This window comes from Paramacrobiotus metropolitanus, unplaced genomic scaffold (genome assembly GCF_019649055.1).
Source record: "Paramacrobiotus metropolitanus isolate TYO unplaced genomic scaffold, Prichtersi_v1.0 Parri_scaffold0000016, whole genome shotgun sequence".
Classification (NCBI taxonomy): Eukaryota; Metazoa; Tardigrada; class Eutardigrada; order Parachela; family Macrobiotidae; genus Paramacrobiotus; species Paramacrobiotus metropolitanus.
The window spans coordinates 1,405,127-1,433,110 of record NW_026570236.1 but is presented as its reverse complement, the minus strand read 5'-3'; the positions used below and the strand labels follow the sequence as shown (position 1 = coordinate 1,433,110).

The following is a 27,984-nucleotide window of genomic DNA, read 5'->3' as shown; positions in this document are numbered from 1 at the left end:
GTATTCTGATAAAATTTCATATGAATCAAGTGATCTTCCTGCTGCATTCAGCTGGACACGAGTAAAGCACGGTATACCTTGTTGACACTAGTATTCATCGTCAGGTTTATTGTTTGCAGAGTCTCTCTAGCGCCGTTATTTTTGGTACATATAAGACTAAACCGGTTATGAGGTGGATAGTATTCAGCAGAAATTGTCAAATTAGTTTTACCGACATCTCCGGCAACAATGAATTCGTGGTTCTGCTTCACAAGGTATCATCAATATCCAAAATCCGATGATAACTTCTATTCGAGTAACCAATTACGGCGTTTCTCTGTAGTTAAAAAAGATGGAGCATGTCAATATTTGCCAGTTTCTTGGCCTTGCCATAACAAAATCTTCAAAAGGAATTTACTGGATATCAGCAGTCACCGAGTGTCCTTCACGGGGTGCCTTGCCAGACATTTTCGACAGTTACGCTAGCAGAGATGCGGCCTTGCTTAGCTCGCTAATTCTCGACTATCTCGAAGTAAGAACTTTGTTTTTCCCTTGCAAAGGTGACCATATGGTCTGGCTTATTGCAGGCAATACAATATATTCACTCTTCCTCCTTACAATCCCATGGACGACTTAGTATTTTAACTTGCTGGGTGGACAAACATTTCACGCTTAAGGCGCATCTCGCATCAAACCAGTTAGCACTAAATCTACACAGTATGTGTGGTGATCTGACTTCGACTTTATGTCGGAATGTTATTTGGAAATCTGTCTACTGGTCACCACCCGAGACAGCGAACATGCCACACAGCAAATTTCTGCAAATTGTGGATATCTACTCTTCCGGTCTGATCATATACGACATACTAACCACGGGCAACTTTTTCGCCAAAGTCAGGTTACTTTCCGCGGAAGGTAATGCGCACTTTACATAGAGGTCTAGTTAATCTGAATTACAATTTCGCGGCAAATCTATATTAATTTTGACGATTTCGTATTTGACTGTACAGAAATTAAGAACCTTAACAACATTGCGGAAAGGCTAACCTTCTCGATCGTACCGGATTTTGAAAACATTCTTCGATCTTGTCTGGACGTGAACACAAAACATCGACCTAATATACAGGATCTCTGTCGTGCGCTGGCCGGCGTGAGTCCCCTCCTGGACCCTGGTAACAGAAAAGCCACTCTTATTGACAAAATTTGTATCAGACTGGAAAATTACTCGGCCGATTTGGAGCGGCAAGTGGCGATTAGAACAACCGAGCTGATAAAAGAGATGGGTAAATGCGATGCCATCATCAATCAGATTTTGCCACGGTACGGAAAATAAATTCTTGCACCTGTACGTTCCTCAGGTTGCATTATGCGGCATCTTTGTGTTAAGTATATAATAGTGGCTTTGGACAGATCTGTGGCCAAGCAGCTCCGAGCGGGAGAAAAGTTTTTACCCGAATGCTTTGATTGTGTAACAATCCTGTTTACCGATCTGTATGGGTTCGGTAACCTTATAAAAGCGGAACCACCTGAAGTTACGATTTGCCTCATATCGGCAACTGAAGCCCATATTGATAAGCTATCATCGGAAGGCGAAGTCTTTAAAGTGGAAGCAGTTTGCGATTCTTTTATGGTACTGTAACTGAAGGTTCGGTTCATCAACGAAAAAGTTTTCATGCTAACTTGATTTGCTTGATACGTGGGAAATCTTTACAGGTGGCAAGTGGATTACCAGAAATAATTGGGCGAAGGCATATCGAAAGGATCGCAGCTTTTGCAATTAGACTGCTGAACAGTCAACCACAGTTGAGTTTCTTGCGGGATCTGCAATTCAAGATTGGTATTCATTCTGGTATGTTGGACTTTTCGACGTATTTTGCATTTGATGCGAGTTTAGCGAGTATTTCTATTTTCAGGCCCTTGGGCAGCTGGACTTATGGGACTAAAGCGACCACGTTACTGCGTGTATGGTTGCTAAATTAATTGTATCCCGAATTACTTATTTTAAATTACAATATCTGCTGGCCTTTATGCCCACATGCGCACGTAGTACACAAGCGCATTCTGTAATTAATCGTTTGGAGGTTAAAAATGACCGCATAAGAATTAAATGCCATTTTGCTCCACTGTCTGCGAAAGTGTATGTACAAAAGCTCGAGTGTTTAACAGATTTGGTGACACCATTAACATGGCTTCCCGGATGTGCAATCATGGTTTGCCCGACCACATTCATTTGAGTCCGGACAGCAAATCGCTTTTGGAACGTTTTAGTCAGTTCACTGTCGGATCAAGAGGAGTGCAAGCGATAAAAGGAAAATATGAAATGACCACGTACTGGCTCCTTCCTTGATTATGCCATTAGCTTTACGATGCTATTTATTGGCCACTGGCCCACTACTGTTTAAATATTAGGTACAAGATCTATACTACGCGCGGCGCCCCATAGTTTTCAGATCTCAATAATCAAAACGATTTTTTTAAAAAACTGACAACGCCAATTGATTGGCCTCGGTCCAGAACTGGCTCACATGATTTCCGTTTTTGGTTGAATTGGTTCAACCAGAATCGTGCCGGCACGACGCCGCAAACGATTCAACCCACTTTCAAGGTGACCTTGGGACTTGGAAAAAATTTGCCTAGATACAATAAAAAATACCAATTGACATATTACACTATTAAACCGAAAAATAATAAATTATTGTGCTTATTCAAACACTCGTGTTATTCAAACATGTTGCCGGTGTTTCCGAGCTCGAAATACGTTTAAAATCAACCGATATAAAATATAAAAATATCAAATATAAAATCAATACGAAAAATCATTGGACGAGTGAGTGACCGAAACACCATAACTGCCCACTGAGCGGAATCTCTAGGTGAGTGAGTGACCGAGCGGGCTCTGCTCTTGCTCACCTAACGGGGTCTGGACAGTAGTTGTAGCTCGGTCACTTCCTCAGCTAGCGATTTTTCTTACTGGACAGGTGCAGCTCGGTCAATCACTCGCCTAGTGATTGAGTGCGTCAAAAAATCGCTAGGTGAGTAATTGACCGAGCTGCCACCACTGTCCATTGCCCAGAACCCGTTAAGTGGGTGACTGAGCTACCACTACTGTCCAGTGCACAAACTCCGTTATGATCTAGTGCCCGAGCTACCAATACTATCCAGTGCACAGAGCCCGCTGGGTGAACGTATGACCAAACTTCAATATTACTGAGCAAAATAAAACAGGGCCCGCTAAGTTCTTAGTGGGTGACCTATCTGGCCCTAGTGTCCAGTCTAGGCGTCCTTTTTGTTTGTAATGTAGTACTCTCGTGGATGATTAGATTCGGATAGTTTTTCGAAAATTTAACAAAAATTACCTGTAAGGTCAAAGTAATTGCGTCAGACTGCACGAAACCAAAACATCCATTTTTTTAGAAACTTTTTGTTATCGGGCTCTTCGGATTTATCCGTTCTAAGTTAACAATCCGCAAACCGGCCGAGGAGTTTAAAACCCTAGAAACGCGGAGGCGAAGCCGAGGCTGTTTCTTGTATACTATATAATGAAGGCTCTGCATGTGATTTTACTGCTAAGTACTATTTTTTGCGTTTTTTCTGGTTTATAACAAGGAGGACACTCTTCTGCTACTGTAGGGAGCGGTACTCTAGGGAGCGGTTAGCGTTTACGCTAGGCAAATTGATAAATTTTCTCCATTTACCCTGCGCTATAGTAATTTATAAACAGAACAGAGATTTCCACAGTGAACGCATTCTACGAGAGCGCATTACGCATTGATACTATGCGCAGTGTCACGCGTAAAGTTGGAGCAGTACCCCAGACGTTAAATCTCAGAAATAATTAATTATTCTAAGCCGAAAAATCAGAGCCAGAAAACTTCAACATTTACGTGAACACATTTAGTTTTTGCAAAGAAGGGGGGGGGTTAGGGATAACGGGCATATTTTTTGCGTGTTATAATTGTACCGGCGTGCTTGTACATTGTACATAACGACATTATGCGAAATAGCGTGAATCGTTTATTCGCGTATACTAGACCCCGAAGAAGCGTAAAAAACATGAGATCCCCAACAAATCCAATCAACCCAGAAACTTACCACGAAAATTGAGTTAAACAAACTTAAGGAAGATATTTTACATTGTTCTGGTATGCAAATCGCAAGCACGAACTATTATTACGGATCCCGTTAAAACGGCAACTTTCGCGCGAAGCGCGAAGCCAGCGAACGATTTATAGTAAAACCAGCCAGAAATTTCAATAAAAACAGCCTTAATTACTAAAAACAAGCTAACATTACCGGTATAAACAGCATTTAATTTTTAACCGTAATCAAAGTAAGGGCAACGCAGGGCTGATATCAACTTAGTGTAATAACTTATGCGGTTTAAGATGAACTTTCCCGCGAAACGCGGAACTAGCGCTCAGTATACTGCAAGCATGTTTAGATATTTGTAAGAAAATCTCCGTCGGGCTGAAAAAAATCTCCGTCGGGCTGAAAATCTCCGTCACCCTGAAAATCTCCGTCGGGCTTAAACTTGGTGTTAAGATTTGTGAGCCGCACAACTGCACGAAGTGTTCTAAACCAGTTGATTGTTACGCCCATCACGGTCTTTCATGTCCCTTTTCCGCCGGCAGGCATCCAATCTTGCAGGAAACCGATAGCAGCAGCCAGCAGACATGCTACTTAACTAATTAATCTTACGTCAAAGGTTACGCATAGGCGAGCTTGGCAACCCATGAATCGGTTTTCGTCTGTCAAATGACAGATGTCTGCATAGCTCGTTTCACAGTAATGCCATCGAAATAGTAACGTGTGCTATGCCTTGAAGGAATTCGGCGTTACTTTCATGACGTTCTTGCCCTGTCGTGCTAATCCGTTGATGCCAGGCCCATCAGCGCCCACGTTACACTGATAAAATGTTAAAGGTACGAGGGTTACTCGGAAAGTAATGATAACTATCGCACGATTTTTTATTGCATCAGCGCTTTCCTCGTATTTTCTCAAAACAATGTCCCTTAATCTCTATACAACGCAAACAGCTAAACAGCCACTCATCAAACGTTTTCGAAAAGAAATTAGGCGGTATCTTAGAGATCGGTGTACTGATATTTTCTTCCAGTTATTCATAATTTCAAACTTTTTGCCCCGCAACAATTTTTTCAAGCCAGGAAATATTTGGAACAGATAAAGGACTAAGGTAAACTAAGAAAAAATAATGTGGAACGATAATTTTACTCCAGGCCGAGAAAAAAAAATAAATCAGGGACGGGGTGCTTATCTGTGGATTTTCGCGATATTGCACCACACGGATGATACCGTGCCAGAAACCATTTTCTTCTGCGTTATCAGTAAGCAGCTGCAGCACACTCTCGACACCTTTCCTTCCATAATGATTAGACCCTCTGCTATTGCTTCGGGGTCGGAAAAGGATCCTTCTCGATCAGGGTTTTGACTATGATTACTTTTCGAAAGTGGAAACTCAAAAAAATATTCCAAAATTTGAGCACCGTTGTCAAAACGGAGTGCTCGGTGGGAGTTCGCTGGAACCAACTGGCAACATCAGCAAAGAATGGTCCTTATTAAGGCGACAGAACAGGCAATACAGCATGAAAAATTCTACACTTCTCTCTGCAAATCAATTTTTCAAAATAATATCATGAAAACTGGCCAGTAATTAAGGCAACGCTTTCAGTGATCAGTGAAAAATCAGCGCTACCCAGCCATGTTCAGAGCCTTGCTAGCCGCCAACCTTAGGCGGTATGGCCACGGCCATTGCCCTATGATCTAGTTATGAATGCTACAGTTTTTAAAAAATCAGTGCATAATTTTATGATTATTAACTGATACTGATTATCATTACTTTCCGAGTAACCCTCGTATGTTTTGTAATGACAGTGCATGGCCCTAAAAACTACGCAGGTGGTAGCTGCGCTCAGTCAGCTGCGAAAATCTACTTTGTACGAGTACATCTTCCATGTTCGTTAATTCTTTAGTGACTGTGCTTTATCTAGCGTTTTAATACAACGATTACTGAACGTGTCGCTTAACCACAGCATTGCACTCATGTTCTGTCTCAGTAAGGGTAAGGAACATGTGAAATTTATTTATTTCAGTTTATAGAAGAAATTGAACATCATGCCATCCACATTTTACTGAAATGTTATGGCAGTGCGCAAGAATATTTTACCAGACTGAGTACTATTGAGCTGGGTACTATGTTACCGAGCAGAAGCATCACATTACGCGCTCTGCTGTTGTTGGTGGTCTGTGTTGCGATAACAAAAACCTTTCCTAATCAAGATCAGCATCTGCATGGTAGTTCGTACACGGTTAGCTTTGTGGTGATTGGGGGTATCGCCATGGATGGATTTGGGGCGCTACCGTATACAGGACCAGGGTATTCCTTAGCCGTTGAACAAGTGCAGAAGCTATACAACAGTAGCATCCATTTCAAGCTAAATTACCTTTCCGATCGGACATGCGCAGAGCGGAATGCCAGTACCATCGCTAGGCTAGCTGAATGGCATTATCGGAAAAGAAACGAGCGCGATCTTACCATTTACCTTGTACCCGGTAATATAATCATTTTGAATTTTTAGTGAGCGGCAAGTGCTCGCAAGCATACGTGTATAGTTAATGCAGTTTATTTGAAGTTGGTGACATAACACTAGCTGCAGTAGTTTCTGTCAACGATACTGTAAAATTTTTGTGCATATTGAGCTACACTAGCTTGGATTTGTAGGATGCGGTGTAGACACGGACATGCCATATTTCCATACACAATGGGATACGTTATGGTTTTCGCCGTAAGCGATAAAAAATTCGTCTTTCGTTCGCCTAAGAAAATTTTGGTTAAAATTTTAATATTTTTCTTATGTGGTTTTTCAAATAAGGGGAGGCGGTCTTGAAATCCGCGATCGACGTTCGTATCCGACATGGATGTCCACCAATTATCTTTTGATGTCTGAGTTTGGAGAGCTTTATATCGAAATTTTGATGAAATATAACTGGACTTTAGTAACTGTCGTCATAGATAACACTTCTCCACCGTTTTACTTTTCCTTGGCATCAATGTTCCTTATCAATCTAAAACATCAGAGAGACATTAGAGCAATTGTTAGAAACATATCCCCGAAACCCGGTGGTCCTTTTGGGGGATTTGGACTTCTCTTAGAAAATGTTCGTGCAACTAGCAGAGGTATAACCTAACTTATACTAGTAATAAAACCCTAAACATCTCAAAAAAGATTTTTGAATGTGTGCATTCTCAGTGGTGCTGTACTTTGGCCTTGGACTGGTGCTGCGGGAATTTTTGGTTAGAAAAGTTTATTACTGCGCTAATATAACCGGTTATTTGTCAATGTTTTAGTACTAATTTTTCAGCTCACTGCATCATTGTTGAACATGACAAACGGAGAATATGTAAGTTTCAGCTTTCCCTCTTTTCCATTTCATGTAACGTATGTAATGAAAATACATGCAGTATCATCAGGTTTATATTATCCCGGAAAATAACCTTCTACGTCCACTGCACTGGCCAACTGGGGATAAATACGATCTGGTAATAAGTGCCGAACATTGATAGATTCTTGAGCAGCAGTCCGATCCGGAGACTCTTAAATATCCGTAATAATCAGAAAAATGTCATTACAATTTCATAAAATAAAGAGAGGCAAAGCCGCTGGGATTCGTTACATAAATGTGTAAAGCACAGTGAAAAGAAGCATTGCTGTTTAAACCTCTTTAGATCATTTTGCAAGCCCTCCAGTCGGTCTTAATGATGCAACCAAAGGACAGCATTACAAATACCAGTGCAAAAAGGCAACTGGGTTCAGAATTCCTACGAAAGACCGAAAGAGACTACAACCAGACCTACTTGCTTTCTGATCAGGTGTTCTTTGAACTGGGCACATCGAAACATTTGCAGGTTTAACCGGTGCTCAAAACGTTCTTATGTATTGGCCCTTTCTTTTCTGTTAGCCATATCCTCTGATCGTTAGCGGCTACACGACTATATTTGCGCTTGCCGAGGTATGATTTGTTTTCAATGAAGTTGCACATTTGGTGCTCTAAAATAAAAGAACGAGAGCCATGATAATGACCTTCAAGGTTCATCTGTACCTCGCTGTGGACAGTCTTTCTTGTACGTTTTCCCAGGCTATTAACGAGACCATAGCGTCAGGCGGCGAAGTACGATGGAGCGGCGCAGCGCTCGTGCAGCGCTTGTCCAATCGAACGTTCGTTGATAATTTCGGCAACAGCATGTACATCGATAACGCAGGGCAGCGACGCACTGATTTCGTGATATCATTTTTTAATGCCAATGGAAATCGCGAGGTATGCCGAATAAATACAGAAAATTTCAAAACTTTAAACCCATACAGTATAAGTTTTTGGTTTTTAAACAGCCGCTGTTGTATAAGGAGGGAAGGACCGGGGTTCTAATTGACGTGACACAGTTGACAAAGTGGGTCAACGCTTCTTTCCCTCCTCCCAGTGAACCATATTGCGGATATCTGAATCAGAAGCCATATTGCCTTGCAACAAGTAAGGGAATACAGTTCTCGGAAGTTATTCATAAGATACAGTTCTCGGAAGTTATTCATAAAGACATTTATGTTTTTTTCTTGCATACCTAAGTAGTCAAATGCGATAAATACTTACCCAAATTATTATGGTCGGTACTCCGTGTAAATTTCAGGGGATATTCCTTCGACAGCAGTCATTGCGATAGCTCTCGGAGTGGTTGGTGATATTCTTGTTATGGGTTGTCTTATGTAAGTAGCTTGAACATAGTTAATCTCGCTATGAAACCAGGAAATTATCTGTTTTTTCAGATTTAGGAAACTGAGAGCCAGATATCAACTGCTCCACGATCCTTGGTGGCAAGTTCACCTGCAAGAAAAACCGCGTCGACGAACTGCATCCTATCGTTCTCTCCTACGTCTACAACTCTATTCCGATCAAATTTCGTATGAATCAAGTGACCTTCCTTCTGCATTCAGCTGGACACGAGTAAGGCACAAATACGATATCTCTTGTTGGTAACATTTTTAGTCCGGTGGAATTTCTCGCAGAGCCTTTGCAGCGCCGTCATTTTTGGCACATACCGAACCAAACCAGTTATGAGCTGGACAGTATCTAGCAGGAATTATCAAATCAGTTTTACCGACATTTCTGGCAACAACGAATTGGTGGTTTTGCTTCACAAGGTATCATTGACATCCCAAATCTGACGATTACTTCTGCAATTGAATAGGGTGTTTTTCTGCAGTTAAACAAAATGGAGCATGTCAATATTTGCCAGTTTCTTGGCCTTGCCATAACAAAATCTTCTAAAGGAATCTACTCGATATCAGCAGTCACGGAATGCCCTTCACGGGGTGCTTTGCCGGACATTTTCGACAGTTACGCAAGTCGAGATGGGGCGTTGCTTAGCTCGCTAACTCTGGATTATCTTGAAGCGAAGCATTCATGTTTCACTTGGATAACTGACTATATAGTTTGGCTGATTGCAGGCAATACAGTATATTCATTCTTCCTCCTTACAATCCCATGGACGAATTAGTATTTTAACTTGCTGGGTGGATAAACATTTCACACTTAAGGTGGCGCACCTCGCATCCAACGAATTAGCACTAAATCTACACAGTATGTGTGGTGATCTGACTTCGACATTATGTCGGAATGCTATTTGGGAAACTGTCTATTGGTCACCACCCGAGACAGCGAACATGCCAAACAGCAAGTTTCTGCGAATTGTGGATATTTATTCGTCCGGTTTGATGATATACGATATACTGACTACAGGCAACTTTTTCGCTAAAGTCAGGTTATTTTCCGCAGAAGGTAATGCCGCACGGCGTAAGTGCACATAATGACTTTAATGTTGATCTGACATTCTGACTTACAAATTACAATTCTGGGGCAAAAGTAAAGTCTAAAGCAATTCTGGGGCAAAAGTAATGTCTAAAGCAATAATGACTTCATATTTGACTTTACAGAAATCAGGAACCTCAACAACACTGCGGAAAGTCTAACCTTCTCGATCGTACCGGAATTTGAAAACATTCTTCGATCATGCCTGAACTTTAACCCAAATCATCGACCTAATATACAGAATCTCTGTCGTGCGCTGGCAAGCGCTAGCCCTCTCCTGGATCGTGGTAAAAAAAAGACCACTTTGATTGAAAACATCTGTATCAGATTGGAACTTTACTCGGCCGATTTGGAGCGGCAAGTGGCGATTAGAACAAACGAGCTGAAAGAAGAGATGGATAAATGCGATGCTATCATCAATCAGATTTTGCCACGGTACGGAAAATAAATTCTTGCAGTTGTACGTTCAACACATTGTATTTTGCGGCATCTTTGCGTCAAGTGTACGGTATGGGCTTCGGACAGATCTGTGGCCAAGCAGCTCCGAGCTGGAGAAAAGGTTTCACCCGACTGTTTTGATTGCGTAACAATCATGTTTACCGATCTGTACGGGTTCGCTGACTTCATTAAGGCAGAACCACCGGAAGTTACGATTGATCTGATATCAGCAACTGAAACCCATATCGATAAGCTGTCATCGGAAGGTGGCGTCTTCAAAGTGGAAGCAATTTCCGATTCTTTTATGGTAAATGACGATTCGGTTCATCAACTCAACAGCTGTAATTCTACTATAACACTCGTTGGGTTTGCTTGACACGTCCGAAATGTTAACAGGTGGCTAGCGGGTTACCAGAAATAATCGGTCGAAGGCATATCGAACGGATTGCAGCTTTCGCAATTAGGCTGCTAACTAGTCAACCACAGTTGAGTTTTTTGCGGGATCTCCGATTCAAGATTGGTATTCATTCTGGTAGGACTTCTACGTTCCTTGAATTTAATGTGGGTTTACAGATAGAGAGTGTCTGTATTTTCAGGGCCTTGTGCAGCTGGACTTATGGGATTAAAACGACCACGTTACTGCGTGTACGGTTTAAACATCGATACTCGTACTAAAATCACTCAATTTAATTAAATTACAGTACGTATCTCGGTATCTGTATATGCAGGCCTTTATGCACACTGGCACATTCCTTGCACACTCTGTAGTAATCATTTGGAGGGTAAAAAGAACCGCATCCGAATTTCAAGCTGTTTTATAACACTGTCTACAAAAGTGTTTGTACAAAAACTCGAGTACATATTGAACAGAATTGGGGACACCATTAACATGGCTTCCCGGATGTGCAGTCATGGCTTGCCCGACCACATTCATTTAAGTCCGGACAGCAAATCGCTTTTGGAATGGTTCAGTCAGTTCACTGTCGAATCAAGAGGAATACGAATGATAAAAGGAAAATACGAAATGACCACGTACTGGCCCCTTCCATTATGATGCCATTAGCTTCTCGATGCGACTTAATGGCCATTACTGCTAGGAAATATGATATATGGCTTTACACGTGATTGTGTTGCTAACATAAGTACTATTCTGCGCTTTCCTGGTTTATAACACAGATGCGTACTGCATTCTCAATATTTCTTTCCGGACTCCGGCATTCAAGGGGGTCACCAGTGTTTATGTTAAGCCCATTGATATGTTTACTTCATTTCCCCAGTTCTATAGTAATTCCTAAACAGAATAGAAATTTGAATTGTGGACGCATTTTTACAAGAGCACATATCGCACTGATACTTGAAATGCTGGTACTCTACTGTGTAAACTAAATAATTGACAATGTTTGTCAGATCCTGCGGCAAAGCTTCCAATCAGTGTTGATTGTGCATCTGACTGATAACACCAAAAACAGCTTGGCGAAAGCACAGCTTGACACAGAATTTCGTCACAGACGTGCAGGCGTATACCCTAATCGTTAGCGCATATAGAACAATCTTCGCACTTGCACAGGTCGGATTAATCGGTCCTTGGTGGATTAATCTCAGAGAACAAAAATGGAGTTCAGAACGCGCCAATCATAGGATCACAAAGCCATCGATGATACGATAGCGGAAAGGAAGATGGCAGCCGAGAGAGAACTGGCATGGGCGAAGCGTTTCAGTAACCGATCTTTAGGTGATGACTATGGCAACAGCATGAATATCGTCATTGAAAGAAGCCGAAGCAAACAGAAGCCGCGAGTCCATATACAGTGTACGAGTATTTCTATTCAAGAAATACGTAACTGCCGCAACATAGTCTTTTCTGCATTACACAGCCCTTGTTGCAAACATTGCAAACCTTTAGCGACACCGACGATCTGTCGGAGACAATGCGGTTGATGACATGGGTGGGCGCTTCATTTCCTTTTTACAAAAAAACAAACCCGTGTTGTGGATATTTGAACCAGCGGCTGTCTTCTGTTACGTTAACCAAGCGGCGCACTTTATCACAAACCTTCATTCATCCCGTGCCCGTATTACCGTATTAGTTTCTGCACTTATGTACGTACGTAGTTTTACAAGATGGTAGTACCAGCTGCGATCTTTTATGGCTTAGGTATAGATAATCCAAACTATTTACTAGTGGTGGTTGGTAACCACATCATTGCACCGAGCGCGAGCAACTGTTATGCATTTCCAGTAACACGTGAAAATGAGACGTACCACTGGAAATGGAATTGATGTGTGGAATTCCCCATATCCAATAGGAAAGAGGGTAACTCTGCTGTCGGCCGAAGGGGTTTTTTAATTTCGAGAAACCTATAAATGAGAAACCATTTACTGCTTAACATCTGCTCAGAAAAGCGGAAGTCTGATCGTACTTCGCGAAGGTATGCTGGATAACACAATTTAAGGTATGAAAATACACATTACGCAAACAATCTTGTGTTATGTACCGGAAATTAGCGTAGTTCAGTCTACTTACCTTTAGTAATATTAGAAAACTTGTATTTACGCCAATTTACTTGTGCATCAACAGTCATGAGATGAATGCAGCACTGCACGTCGATGCTCAGCAGGGTAGATTGCGCCACAACGCCTCCGCTGTTGTTCGATATTTGCAAACATTAATGACAATTATGGCATTTATGAGATTTTCCAACACGTACCTTTCGAGTACGCACTTCAGTACTCGAGCCGAAGCCGATTACGGGTATTTAATTCAGCGCTCCATTCCCATTCCGTGCTTTCGACAACACACAAATTTTACGGAAATTTCGTTTGTTGTAAGCATAAGTATTTATTTTAAAATTACGAGTATTTTGTAAACTGGATCCAAATCGTGCCTGATACCGGTATACTGTAAAAAAGCCCAATTTATGAATAGGCTTTGCCCGCTTTGGTACAATATAATGCACTTCGGTGATACTGCAATCATTTGCATCAAGCGCAGCGAGATGTTTCTCAATATTTATTTGGCAATGTCGATGGCGACAATTTTGCCTAGCGCCATAAAGATCGTAAGGCAACGCTTTTCCAATCGCGTAATTTATGCCTCGCCGGGTGCAAACATTGTCATTAACAACAACCGGTTAGTTATAGCAATTTTAACTCCTGCGTTATACAATCGACGAACAAGTACTGTACTCAGTTAAGACTTAAGAGTTATGACTGATCGCGTTTTCGTTGTAGTACTTGGCAATATTTGGTATGCATGGCATGACGATGATGCTAGCTGGATTTCGGGAGAGCGTTTAGGGAATACGTGCGACCAACATTTGATCGTCTTGAGCTCGATAATGTGGCATTCAGTGTTGATCGTGTGTAATGTTCGCCCTTCTCTCCCACTGCGAAAATGCCATGTGATCCAAAGCTGAATAAATCAAATTCTGGAACAGAACACAAGTGTTCCCACGAACCCATTATGACATTAATATTCACCAATATGTCCATCTGCCTGATCCCGTTCCTATACTGCACTGAAATGAGATAGCACATTCAGCATTGCACCGACAGAGCTCTCTTATAATCTGTGTAGTTATTGTTTGCCGACTGTTACTGCAGTATTTTCTTGTGACGGTTTCTCCGTATCTGTGCTACAGATAACTTGCCATTTTGTGAGCTGTACATAAAATCTACACATAAATTTTATAAGGTTTTGCAGAATGTTAGGAACAAACGTTGTTTAACCATCGCGCCGAAATACGTGGAACCTAACCGAACCTGGTTCCTCAGAATCTTGTTTCCTAAAAGTGCTGCCTGAACGCTTTAGTTCGTTTGTAGTGTTGATGAGTCTGTTCCCATGACCCTAATAAAAACAGTTTTAATGTTGTCTTTGTATATCATAATGTTTTTCGTTGTGGACATTAATACACTGCCACTGCCGAGTCAAAACCAGAAGCCGGATGGCATCCTTAATGTCAGCTTGTTAATAATAGGCATTAACACTACAAACGAAGGCTATGCGGGTTTGCCATATCTAGAGCCGGGGTTGTCTTATGCTGTTGAGCGGGTGCAAAAGATGTACAACACAACCATAAATTTCCAGCTGGATAGTGTCCAAGGCCGGACATGTGCTGACCTTATTGCCACTGCTGAGGAAATGACGGCTGAATGTTATTATCGTAGGAGAAACAAGCACGACCTTTTCGTTTCCATCGTTCCAGGTAAAAATGTTGAATCCTTACTGCAAAATAATTTTTACCATCTTCGTAACTTACAAATTTGCAGCCTGTGGAGAAACAGTGGCTCACCTGTATACCGAATGGGATGTTTTGTGGATTGCAACGTAACAGAGGACTAAACATTATAAATACCGTATAATACCTAAATACATTATAAATACAATCTCGAAAAATTAAATACAAGGCCATATTTCACATTTGTTTTTATATCTATTCAAATGTCTGATCAGGTGTTTCTTCAAGTATATGTTTATATATTTATTCTGAAAATGTTTAAAACTTTTTAAAATGTTGATAGACTCGGCGCTTTTGCACCAAATCATCGGTTGCTGTATCCGACACACATAAACACAAACTATTTTTCGTTGTCCGAATGGGCCGAACTTTTTATTGGTATCCTGCATAACTTCAACTGGACATCTATAACGGTGGTCATTGACCCGAACTCTCCTTCCTTTTATATCGGCTTGGTGAAGACGTTCATGATCCATCTAAACAGTCAAAGACGTATACTATATACTGTTAGGAAAATTAATGCTCAGTCAGGACATAGATTTGGACCAATTTTGCAAGACATTCGTGCAACATCCAGAGGTAACAAACCAGCTCTTAAAACTTTTGTTTTGCTGATAATATGTATTTTTGCTTCAGTAGTACTCTATTTTGGCTCTGGACAGGTTCTGCGGGAATTTCTGGTAACGCATGATATTATTCAGTTTGCAATTGCCTATGAGCTTTGACGAATAAATCTTTGTAGCTTACAGCTGCATCGCTGAATATGACAAATGGAGAATATGTGAGTTTAGCTTGCGCTTGCTTTGTAGCTGGCATGTAAGCAGTAAATGTGTTTTGCAAAAATCATTGTATTAAAAATCATTATATTTTGGCAAATACTTTTACACTGGCGTAAGATACTGTATGGTCATTACAGGTTTACATTCTGTCTGAAAATAACATCCTTCTCCCAATTACTTGGAAAACTGGCGACCAGAACGATTCGGTATGTCGATTCTGGGCTAAAGGTCATATCCAACGAGATTGCCCAACGAGGGGCTGACAGTTACAGTATATAGCTATCAGGTCCTTTCCATTTTATAATAATAAGCAGCCTCGGACATCGACGCTCTGTATGCTGCATTTTACTGCACTGACTTCCGCACATACTGCACTCATAAATTTGTGACATCAGTCACACAATTTGCTTTGCCAGTTTTTTGTGACGGACATGGTAGAGCGAGAGTTTTCAAGCCAGGATTCTGTCTAAAAATTTTTGCCTGCCCGTCTTGTTGGCCTGATATTTTTTGGGTTAGACATTTTGGTCAAATTTCAAGTCACTTTGAATGTCGTAAACTTAATTGGCACCATTGTGTATTATCATGCCGATCCGATTTACCGGCTTGTTGTAGTGTAGTTATATCAAATAGTGCATTATGTATGCAACATCTCCAATAATACAATTATAAAGGAACTAAACAGGATGCATACCGGATAGAAAGAACATATACTAGTACAAGACATTGTGTGTTCCCTTGTTTTGCAAAACTGCATTGCCTAAACCCAGTAACTCTGATGCCCGCAGAATAATTAGGTACTTATTAAAATTCTCATTAGGTTCTCTTACAAGCTTTCCAATCTGTCCTAATTGTGCACCCAGCAGACATCACGAAGAACAGCTCTTCCAGAGCGCAGCTTGACAGCGAATTTCGCCGACGCACCAAGACATATTTCAATTACACATACCCGCTGTTTGAGAAAGTAGGAAAACGGAACAAACGTAGGCTAGCGCAGAGCTACATAGCTTTCTTAATTTGTTGTATTTTTGTGCAGCCATACGTCCTTATCGCTAGCGGATACACCAGTGTCTTTGCACTTGCCCAGGTTAAGTTCATTTCCAGCAACGTAATTATTTGTAAAAGAGGATATAGCAGGGATTAATCAGTGGGGGAGTGGAATTAATATTACTATAATAATTTTGTTTCACCTCTCCAGGTCATTAACGACACTTTATCCACAAAGGCGGAATGGAGTGGCGCGGCACTGGCCCAACGCTTCCTTAACCAAACGTTTAGCGACGATTTTGGCAACAGTATGTACATTGACAGTGAAGGGCAACGTCGCACTGATTATACGGTATCGTATATCAACGCGAACGGAAGTCGTGAGGTGACGTCATTTCTCAAGCTTAGTTATATCCACCAATGTTATTCAACCATCCAACATTACGCAGCCCATGCTTCAAAAGTTTGGAGGCACGAAAGATCTGGTAGAAATCGCACATTTAACGACATGGGTCGGTGCTCCTTTTCCTCCTCCCAACGAACCGAGCTGTGGATATTTAAACCAACGCCTGTCTTGTATAACACCAAGCAAGTGGCACATCTTGATTCTTCAAAATATTTCATAATTCAAGATGCAATTTTTAATAAGAGTAATAGCTTTTTAGTAATAATAATACTGTACCGGCTCCACTAAATTATACCACAGAGTTTGTGTACGGGAAAACAATATCCAGAGTGTGTGCATTATGCGATGCATGGGCATGCACACGCTGCGCGCTTGCAATTTTCCCGTACACAAACTCTGGTATAACTTGGTCGAGCCGCAACAGTAACATTACTGTTAATAAACACGGGAGCGTATATACGATAGCATTGTACTGTAAGTTGGGTTTCGGAATATCGTATTAATGCAAGAGCGGCTGATCCGTATTAACCCCGCTGACTTTCTTCTTTTGGTACAAACCTTGTGCTTATTCAGTTATATGCGGCATGATACGGTTCACGTAAATAACATCACAGTAATTTTTGCATTTTAGGAAGCGGCAGATCGACGTACATCTGGACCTTTACGCTGGCAGTTTTTTGTCTAATCGGAGCTTCCATATGGCATGCAGTGTGATTATTACATCTGAATTAAAATTTTAGGGCTAAGACTTGGCTCGTACTCCCAACAAATTCGTTTACAGGCGCATTAAATTCAAAGCTGAAAATCAGTTACTCCATGAACCATGGTGGCAAGTTCATGTGCAACAAAATCGACCTTGTCAAGCGGTGTTTTGTGGTTCCGTCCCACTGACCCTGACCCCACGAAGAACAGAAGAAGTATGCTCGGACAACATCGCACAAGAACCCGGTATTTGTTTTGGCGCACCAGACTGCCCACCGGTAAATGCTTTCGTTTCTCAAAAGATTTTTTCTTTCCCCGCTTTATTTTGAACAAATAGCGGAACAAAGTAACAAAGATGTCATCGTACACACAATGTGATATCACATCACAGTACTTTGTAGCATGTAATTTATCAGTAACGTGTAATTTTTCTTGCAGAGCTCCTGCAGTGCCATTATTTTTGGTTCGCATAATAATAATCCGGTTATGGGCTGGAAGATTTCGAGTAAAGATAGTCTCCTCACTTTTTCTAGCTTCTCAGCTTACAAAGATTTATTGCTTCTGCTCCGAAAGGTAGGTTCGAAGGCGTTTTCATGCTTAAAGATGCATGAAAGATACTAACCAGGGTAAAGTCATAGATAGGCTCCCCGTTTAGAAAAATTTCGTTTTTTGTTCGAAGACAGGGTGGGTACTGGGAACACTTAAAAAAGTATTTTCATCGGCAATGGTCCAGTGGGCAGGGCCAAAAATAAATTGATATGCTCTATTTATGACAATGTACTGCACTGAAAGCAGTACGTATTTCCGTTAAATGGTGCTTACCAGACTTGGCCCATTTTCGATTTTCCCACTTTCATCCCACCCCCACCTTCACAGTTTAATTCCCAGCCCAGCCCACCTCCGGCTACTCAAATTTTCAGCCCATCTCATCTTTTCGATCTCATCTTCATCTCCATTTTTTACAGGTTCAACGCCGCTAATTTTGCAAGTTTTCCGCACACGACAGAGTTGCCGGGCGAAAAAAAAGTCGGTTCTTAAGAAAATATGCTCACTTATTGATAAAATCCGCGCGAAGCGCGGAAAATTTTTTGTTTTTGGAGCTCGAATGGTGCATTTTTGCATGCTCTTAACGTAGAAAACAGATGAAAATGTCAAAGTTTTTTATTTTTATTTGTTTTCTTGGTCCCATCCCATCTTTCAACGATCCCAGCCCATCTCACCTCATCTGCGGCGCTTTCCCACCTCATCCTCATTTTCACCTAAAAGGTGAGATGGGCTGGGAAAAATGGTGAAAATTTTCACCTCACCTAAAAGATGGGCCAAGTCTGGCACTGCTTACCAACCATTCTGGTAAAAGCTCCTATTTTGACTTCCTCACTAAATTTTATTTAATAACTGGCTTGGCACCGTAAAATTTTTATGAAATCTTTCCGTACTTATTGAGCTCTGAAAAACCAGCAGTGCCTGCGTGGTACAGCACACTAAAGAAATTTAAGAATACAGAAATAAGTGAAGGCAATTCAATTAAATAGGATACCAGCAAGGTTTTCTGAAAATGTTATGTTGTAAAACAAGTTGCTGAAAATTAGTCAAAGGGCAAGTCTGCAATTATAACAATTAACAGAGCATTCGGGCGGCAGTCAGGGTTCGGAACATAATTTTTCACCAGTATAACCAGGATTATGGGAATTTGTGCTTTACATTGACCATGGATACGATGCGTGTTATAATATGCCTAAATTTGTTTTTGGCCCCGCCCACTGGACCATTGCCGATGAACATACTTTTTAAGTATTCTCAGTACCTACTCAACGTCTTCAAAAAACAATTCAGGTTTTTTTTCTGAGGAGGGAGCCTCTGACCGTGCCCTGCATGGTACGCCTTGTACACCCTTGCTTAATATTGAAAAAACAACCACGGTTTCAGTAATTGTGTCTGTTGTACATGCTTTGTCATTAAATTTCTGACCTTTGGAATGTTGGCTTGTATGAGTTCAGGGTTGTTCGTATTGTTTGCTAGCTAAACAAGATGGAGCATATCAACGTATGCAAGTTTTTTGGACTGGCCATATTAAAGTCCTCCAAAGGTATTTACTGGGTAACCGCCGTATTGGAGCACCCTTTGAGGGGTTCCTTACTGGACATATTCGAGAGCTACGCTAGAAAAGATGCGACTCTTAGGACCTCTCTGGCTTTGGATTACCTCGAAGTAAGATTCGTTATTAAATATATTATTCTGATGCTACTGAACAGAGCATCAGTTTGTTTTTCGCAATTTGCAGGCAGTACGATATATTCATTCCTCGTCTTTGCAATACCATGGTCGATTAAGTGTTCTGACTTGTTGGGTGGACAAGCACTTCACGCTCAAATTAGGACATCTGGCATCAGACAGGTTACAACGCAGCTTATGTAGCGCATGCAGCGATCTTACCACAACTGAGTGCCAGAACGCTGTTTGGGAACGCGCTTACTGGACGCCACCCGGAATGACGGAGAAAGGGAAAGAGATCTCTAAATCATCACAAATGGTTGATATCTTCTCGTCAGGTTTAATCATTTACGATATACTAACCATGGGGAATCTGTATGGCAAAATTCGAGCTACTCTCAAAGGTGAATGACACTGTTGTCTCGTGTCATGTACATATTTGCGTCACAATTAAGGTGACAGTGAATTTAACAACTATTTAGACGACCAAGACTTCCGAAATCTCCCAGACTTGTTATTATACTCACTTCTGCCTGAATTTGAACAAATTATCCGATCATGTGTTAACGCCGATCCGGTTCAGCGGCCGGACATAAACAGCGTTCGCCACATGATGGCGCGAGTCAGTTCTCTGATGGCTAGCAACAAACAAAAATCTGCTCTTATCGATAAAATACGGACGAGACTGGAACACTACTCCGCCGATTTGGAAGAACAGGTAGCGATCAGAACTAACGAACTAAAGACTGAAATGAACAAATGCGATGCTGTTATCAATCAGATCCTTCCAAGGTATGAAAAAATTTGCGTATATAGTGCGCAATAAATACGTGATTTAAATTTTATCCACTTATTATTCCAGGTTTATTGCACGGCTTCTGCGAGTTGGTGAAACTGTTTTGCCCGAATATTTTGACTGCGTAACCATACTGTTCGTCGATTTGTATGGATTCCCTGACTTTATTCAGACGCATCCACCTGAGACAACACTGCATTTAATTTCGGCCACTGAGGCGTGCATCGACAAATTGTCAACCGAAGGAAATGTCTACAAAGTGGAGGCAGTTAATGATTCGTTTATGGTAATGGTAATCAATAATTGTATTAACCGATTTACGATTAGTTTCCCCAAAGAGCGATATTAAACACGCTTCTGTACAATACATGTATTGTACGTACGTAGCCTCGTGGTCAAATAACCACTTCGGGTACTTCTATGCAGGTAGCTAGTGGACTGCCAGAGAGAATTGGAAACGATCATGTTGCGAGAATTGCCGAATTTTCTACAAGGCTAATAAGAGTTCAACCGGAGTCGACATTTATGCCGATGCTGCAATTCAAGATTGGTTTTCATTCTGGTATTTGCGTAGATCTATTTGATTTCAACGTACCGTGTATTGCTGTATTGTATACCTATCTCATATCTGTGATTTTATGACAAGATTTCACTGATTTTAGGTCCTTGCGCAGCTGGATTGATGGGACAGAAACGCCCGCGCTACTGCCTGTACGTGCAAATATCCTTTCACGCTGGTGGTTGACAAGATCAGTGTGATAATAGTTTTGAATAATTTTCCACAATTTTTATTATTTACATGTCTAAGCTCAGTCTGTTACTAAAAAGTGAGCCAAAGTTTTATCCGAAATAAAAGCGCACGACATTGTGCCTAAAGTTCACAACTACGCAAAGCCTAAGCAGAAAAATCTTTCGATACCTTAGGAAGTAAACGTTTTAATTTTTCATTAGGTAGCTATTAGCACTATTCGTCTTTGTTTCTTTTATTTTGCCTGCTCTGATGGTTAGAAAAACCTCACATAGACAATAAATAAATTTATTGTTTATGTTTTCTGTTTACGCTTTATTTATTGTTTATGTGAGGTTTGTCTAACCATCAAAGCAGGCAAAATAAAAGAAATAAAGACAAATAGAGCTAATAGCTTAGATAAATGACTATAATATGTGGTGAGACGGTCTCACCACATACTATAGTCCACTGAGACGCATTACCTTCCCTAGTGGAGACCCATTAAATATGATTGAAGATATTTATAGATTTGGGGACACAGTTAACATGGCTTCCAGGATGTGCAGCCACGGATTACCTAACCATATTCATTTAAGTCCTGACAGTCAGTCACTACTGGAAAAATTCTGCCTGTTCGTTCTTGAACCACGAGGTCTTCTGGCTATCAAAGGGAAACATGAAATGACAACCTATTGGTTGATATTTGCATGACGGCGTAAAATATTCCTGCGATGGACTGACTTACTAATCCAAACTTTGTATTCATGGAATGCCTGCTTTGTACTTTATAAAAGCAGTATCGCGGCTTTGGCGTGGCAATTTTTGTAAGCGCAAAAAAGTAAATTGTAGGTTAGTGAAATGCAATAGAAAACGTTTCGTTAAGGTCTTAGATCCTTCACATAAACTGCAGTAACTGGTGACGCCCTGATCTGATGAACTTTTGGGGATAATTTCTTTGATGTTACAAAGGGACTTTGATATATTAAAGGTGTTGCATGTTATAAGTGACTTTTCGTCGGATCGAACTTGAATACGAGTACTCGTACTGTAAGCTGTTATTGGCGTTGTTTCAAGTTCTGCGGAAGGTCAGCAGTGTGAATAATTTCCTTTGTAAATTGCCCTCTACTGCACGTAGTGCTCTAAAGATCCACTAATGGTAAGTGACTCATCGTGTTTCGATTGGCAGTTGGGTAGCCTCGGTTAACGCTACCGTAAAAGAATCAAATAAAGAAGTAATAAAGTAAAAAAATTAGGAGAGCGATTACTTATTCAAAGGTAGAACGCTCCCACGAATTTCTGAGTCAGCGAGATTTTAATGTGAAAATGCAGCACTTGCTCCTGTTTTGATAAATAATAGGGCACCTGTTTTATTTGCATTTGAAAAAAAGCGTTATTGCACATAGCACAGTTAACCCTTTTGAAGTTTGTTTGAGTACTGTGTATGTACGACTAGTACTAGGAGTTAATTAACTAATTACAAGAAACAGCCCCGGCTTCGCCTCCGCGTTTTTTGTGGTCCACGGCCAGTTTATTTAATTTTTAATGAATATTTATTAGTATAGAACATTTGGTCGAAACATGACTTCTCACAACTGAATTCATGATCCTCTGAACCTCAACCTGATGATCCTCGATAATGGTTGCTTGATCACCCGCTCATCTCTTGGGCTCCGTACGCTGGCAGTAACTGTAACAAGGTCAGTCGTTCACCGGACAGCATCTGTACACTGGAAAGTACCGGTAGCTCAGTCGCTCGTTCACCTAACGGGGTCCATACACTGGACAGTAACGGCTTGCAATATTAACTCGGTCACTCGTTCACCTAACGGCCTTTGTGCACTAGACAATAGCGGCAGCTTGGTTACCGTTCAGCTAACGGGCTCTGCAGACTGGACACTAGTGGCAGCTTGGTCGCTGGTTCATTCAACGGGCCTCGTACACTGGACAGTGCCGGTAGCGATGTTGCCACGTAAACCAACTGAAAAACTTGAAGAAGTATTACAGTTATTCAAACTAGCTTCCACATTACTGTAAGCAAAATAAATTTGCATGAGCTACCGGTACTGCAGTACCGGTAGCTCGGTCTCCCGCTCACCCAGAGTCATTCACCTGGCTGCCCTGCTTAAATAATTTATTTTACAGTAATGTGGAAGCTAGTTTGAATAACTGTAATACTTCTTCAAGTTTTTCAGTTGGTTTACGTGGCAACATCGCTTGGTTTAGATAATTACCCTTAATAATTTCGTTACATTTGTTGCTAACGATCTGATTCAGTTTCCGTTTTGGCGGTCGAAGCTGGAGTTGTTTTGAAAGAAATGACACTATCTGGCCGGCTTTTCCACTACGGGCTACACGAATAATTATAATATTGGTTTTGGGCGGTCTTCTCTTGTTTGGTGGCTCTGGTGTATCCCATTCGGGGCAACATAAATCTGGATCTGGATAGTATTCTTACGTCATCCAACAAGCTGGATTGGTATTAATACTGTACTTTAATACATGCCCGTATCGATACGCGTACGAATTTAATAGACAAAAGGTTGTATGGCGATCTGGTGCAGCACTTATAAGCACTCTCTCGTCTGCAGCTGATGATACAATAATTTCTTTTGAAGTATGCTATATATGTAATACGACGTTGGTCGCCTATTTAGACAGATACAGAGAGGCAAGTTATCAAATACAGTATGCACCGCAATTTTCAACGAATTATAAAAAGCGTGTTTTTGCAAAATAAAGGTATTCAATATGGAAGAATGCCGAATGGACACTTCCAAGTATAATTAGTACAATAGCCGAAACACGCGCTCCGTTTGGTTTTCGATACTTTTCTGTGGTGGTCAGCTTCGCCACGGCGGTGTTACAGCCGTTAAAAATCATAAGAAAGGAAGATCGTAGGATAGCTCAGAGGATTCCATCCATGTAAGTGTGGTTATCCTTATTACTGTTGCGTTGATGTTCTTACGTGCGTAACGCCGTCAATTTCTAGTACAGGAAAAAGGGCAACAGCCAGAGAAGCCACTGATTAAGTCTAGAAATTTACATGTTTACCAGAAAATTGATAATCAATAACATTCAACTCTACTCTTCTTCACTACTGCAAAAATACATTTGGTGTCGTTTATTGTGCTGTTCTTCAGTACACTGGGCACAGAATCTACAAGGTTACATAACTATTTTACTCAACCTTTGCCGATTGTTTGGGTCAAGATTTCATAAGTGTATGAATTATAATTGCCGTATTTTAAATCCTCGACAAAATCTGTGATACGTTTGTCAGCAAACCGGCTTTCATGTTTACTGGTACCAAAATGGTTCTATCGTTTTTATGGGCTCCGTTTTCCATCTTCGTTGTCATGGCGTATATTCATCCGGTGCTTAATCTGGAGGACCGAAAGCTAGATCACCCTGTTGTCAATGTTAGTTTAATAGTGGCCGGCATTACCGTCACAACCGAGGGTTATGTGGCGCTACCATATATTGCGCCAGCGATATCATTAGCTGTTGAGCATGTGCACAAAAGATACAACGGAACCATAAATTTCGGTATCGAGTATATTCGAGATCTGAGTTGTGCTAACCTTGCCGGCAACGTTTCTGCTTTGGCAGCCGATATTTATTATCGTGAAAGAAGCGAACATGATGTTAGTGTGACGATTTTGTCGGGTAAAGATTGCCATATAGTAATTGTCCGTTTTCCATGATGCGAATTCGCGGAATTTTAGGCTGCGAAATTATTGGAGATTTGGAATTAACTCGTCTCTGTGCAGAGTGGAATGCCTTATGGATTTCGGCGTAGGTATTAAACTTCGCAGTAGCACTGCTGACTGAGTAAGTGCTGAGTAAGATATCGATTATTATTCGTTTTTAGTGCAGGCGCCAGTCCACCCACACGTTCACAACATTTGCCTTACCCAATGGGTGTAGCCACAAGTTTTATGTTGATGTCCGATGCGGTTGCAGTATTTCTTGAAATATTAAACAAATACAAATGGACATCTACAAGTGTAATTATTGACCACGGCTTCCCTCCTGTGTATGCGGCATGGGGAGGGCCATTCGTGAGGAGGCTGAAGAACGACGGGCGCATAAGGTATACGGTGTGGAACATTCACGAGCCTGGTTCGCCGTTTGGCGGCTTTGGCTCGATTCTGGAGGAGATCCGTGCAACAAGCAGAGGTTAGGAGGTGTTATTTGTTTGTCCCGCTAAAATTACCGACACTGCGCAATTTTAGCTGTGTTGTACTTTGGAGCTGGCCCGACATTAAGAGAATTTCTGGTAAATGTTTGAAAATAATTTTATCTTTTGTTGTTCGAAATTTGATGAAACGTTTCTGTAGTTCACCGCATCATCGCTGGAAATGACGAATGGCCAATATGTAAATTGAGTATGCCTTCGACGGGCTTTCGGTGCCTTATATTAATTTTATTGATTTTGACTGCAGGTTTATATTTTGGCGGAGAACAATCTTTTTCCTTCAATACATTGGCAAGCTGGCGATAAAAACGACTCGGCTTGTGCAGATGTATTTGTAAATCGATCATATTTAACTCACAAGAAACAGCTGCGGCTTCGCCTCCGCGTTTCTTGTGATTCAAGGCCGGTGTGAACGAATAAATTCGTTTAATTCCTTAGTAAATGCATCAACTGCCCTTACATTAGCAGCTGTTGTAAAATTTCTGAAGGAAGGACTTTAATTCGGAAGCTCGATGTCACCTACCAAAAAAACTGAAAAAAGGCTGAACTAGACACGTGGACTAGACAGTGTTCGTAACTCGGTCCCTCATTCATCTACCAATTTTCCTCACTGGACAGAGGTTGTAGCTTGGGTCGCTTGCGGCCATCGTGCAGGCGAGGTTCCGGTTAAACGAGTTTAAAAACGAAAATCATGTTACCCAGTATCCAGTTCAGGATCGAGGCCGGTCTTTCGGCGTTGGCAGTTTTAGAATGAAGTGTTTTGGTTATTGAGATCTGAGAACTATGGGGCACTGCGCGCAGTACAGATCTTGTACTTAATACAAAATTCATGTTGTCCACGCCGAAAAACGTTGCAATGAAAGTCGTCCATGCCGGCGGCCGGCGGTAACACTTTTGGTTGTTTTGTGCTGCCAGTTTTGGCAACTGGGGGTAATGAAGCGTGCTGGTTCGCTGTATAAATATGTCCACCCTTCTTTCTAGATTATTCTACAAGCGTTTCGTTTTGTCCTGATCATCAGTCTTAGTGAAAACAACAATAACAGCTTTGCGAAAACGCAGCTTGGAGCAGAGATACTTCGGCAAACCGAAAGAGATTTTAATTTCACCTATCCTCTATCTAGACAGGTTATTTGACCATTCTCCGATAAATCTGCAGTAACGTTTCTTACAATACAGCTCGCTGTACATTAGTCTCTGTTCGGGGAGCACACGGTAGGTTTTCCGGTAACCATAACGGTAGGCTACCGTCATGGTTTTCATCACCGTTAGAAGTTTGTGTGTTCGCTAAGCACAACGATAACGCTCGATACAGAGTTCGGCTCAGGCTCGGTCCGGTCTCACCAAATAAAAAATTGTCAAGTGAATTTGCAAGAGCGTGACCACCCGCTTGTAGGGAGGCAGTTTGAGTAAACAGACGACTTCCGGTGTGTAAGTCCCTCACAAAATAAATTGTTTCTAGGTGTTATTTCTCTTTTGTTGCTTGGCAAAATATATTCTATTAAATAGAGCGATGTTTTAAGTACTTACTTCTTTTGACAAAACGGTAATCCACTAATTGCACGGCTCACAAGATCCTACCGGAGATACCCAACGATACCAACGCTTTCTATCGTTATTTACGATACGGTACAGGCAGAAAAACGGTAAATTTGTGGTGAGTCATACCGTTATCGTCACCGGAAAACCTACCGTGTGCGCCCCGAACAGAGACTATTCTTTTATGTTTGTCATCTCCAGCCGTATATTCTTATCGTCAGCGGATACTTGACAATCTTTGCCCTTGCGGAGGTAAGTTTTGCGGTAATGGTTAGAAATGTTTTCCAATGATAATCGTTAAGCAGTGTTGAAATTTTGTTATTTCGTTTTCAAAGTGTCAAATTATAGGTTATTAACGATACAATAGCGATGGGAAACCAGGGTGATTGGAGTGGTCCGGCTCTAACGCAGCGGCTTGTCAATCGAACATTTGGAGATGATTTTGGCAATAAATACCATGTACATCGACAAAGATGGACAGCGGCGAACTGACTTCACAGTTTCTTTCTTCAGTGCAAATGGAAGTCGGAAGGTAAGGTTTATTTATACAGGTTTTTAAGTATGGACCACCGTATTTTATCTGTACAGCCTTTGCTGAAAAAAATTGGCCAAATCGGGGGTCTGGAAGAAGTTCATAAGCTGCTAGTATGGGCTGCCGCTAATGTGTCTTTCCCTCCACCTAATAAACCGGTGTGCGGAATACTGCGGATATCTTAAGCAAAGCCTGTCGTGTACGTCCGGTGAGTAAAATGTACAACAGTACAGCCTTTTTTGCTTCGTTTTTTTTGCTAAAGAAAGGTCACATTTTATGCACGTTGCAGACGATAATCGCTCTGCGTATGTGCTGTCGGCTAGTTTAACTAGTCTGGTCGGAGTTATCATTATCTTGGGATGTGCAGGGTAAGTAACGTTGTTTAATAATAATTTTAACAAAAAAATATGATTAATGAGTTTAGGGAATTCGTAAAATAGAATACAGCCGAGTTGTTCGCCCAGCACCCGATTAAGCACAGTACAATAAACAGTAAACACCCTGAATTCGGTGGGCAACAGGATAATTGTTTACGGTGCTGCGCACTTTTAGCGCGAAAAAAATAATGCCTTTTGCAAC

General features: G+C 41.2%; 2 protein-coding genes across 2 annotated transcripts; both read left to right on the top strand.

Moving 5' to 3' along the window:
• The first annotated feature begins 779 nt into the window (after positions 1-779).
• LOC129585432 (atrial natriuretic peptide receptor 1-like) lies at positions 780-16,920 on the top strand. The gene is made up of 10 exons (XM_055478098.1): positions 780-894; positions 990-1,299; positions 10,183-10,290; positions 10,381-10,600; positions 10,690-10,825; positions 10,890-10,961; positions 16,174-16,271; positions 16,344-16,394; positions 16,506-16,679; positions 16,744-16,920. Exons 1-10 carry the CDS (start codon positions 780-782, stop codon positions 16,918-16,920), a joined length of 1,461 nt encoding a protein of 486 aa, XP_055334073.1.
• Positions 16,921-20,305: 3,385 nt separating this feature from the next.
• On the top strand, positions 20,306-21,850 carry LOC129585431 (guanylate cyclase 32E-like). The gene is made up of 5 exons (XM_055478097.1): positions 20,306-20,405; positions 20,476-20,695; positions 20,836-20,971; positions 21,072-21,120; positions 21,667-21,850. Exons 1-5 carry the CDS (start codon positions 20,365-20,367, stop codon positions 21,848-21,850), a joined length of 630 nt encoding a protein of 209 aa, XP_055334072.1. The 5' UTR covers positions 20,306-20,364.
• Positions 21,851-27,984: the final 6,134 nt, after the last annotated feature.

What these genes read in the sequence shown, in the direction of transcription:
- LOC129585432 (XM_055478098.1), top strand. Translation starts at nt 780, where the DNA reads ATGCCACACAGCAAATTTCTGCAAATTGTGGATATCTACTCTTCCGGT. An exon ending in CAATTTCCGATTCTTTTATG is followed by an intron (nt 10,601 to 10,689) that starts GTAAATGACGAT and finishes AAATGTTAACAG; the next exon opens with GTGGCTAGCGGGTTACCAGA. An exon ending in CAAGATTGGTATTCATTCTG is followed by an intron (nt 10,826 to 10,889) that starts GTAGGACTTCTA and finishes CTGTATTTTCAG; the next exon opens with GGCCTTGTGCAGCTGGACTT.
- LOC129585431 (XM_055478097.1), top strand. Translation starts at nt 20,365, where the DNA reads ATGAACAAATGCGATGCTGTTATCAATCAGATCCTTCCAAG. An exon ending in ATCAATCAGATCCTTCCAAG is followed by an intron (nt 20,406 to 20,475) that starts GTATGAAAAAAT and finishes TTATTATTCCAG; the next exon opens with GTTTATTGCACGGCTTCTGC. An exon ending in AAACGCCCGCGCTACTGCCT is followed by an intron (nt 21,121 to 21,666) that starts GTACGTGCAAAT and finishes AGATATTTATAG; the next exon opens with ATTTGGGGACACAGTTAACA.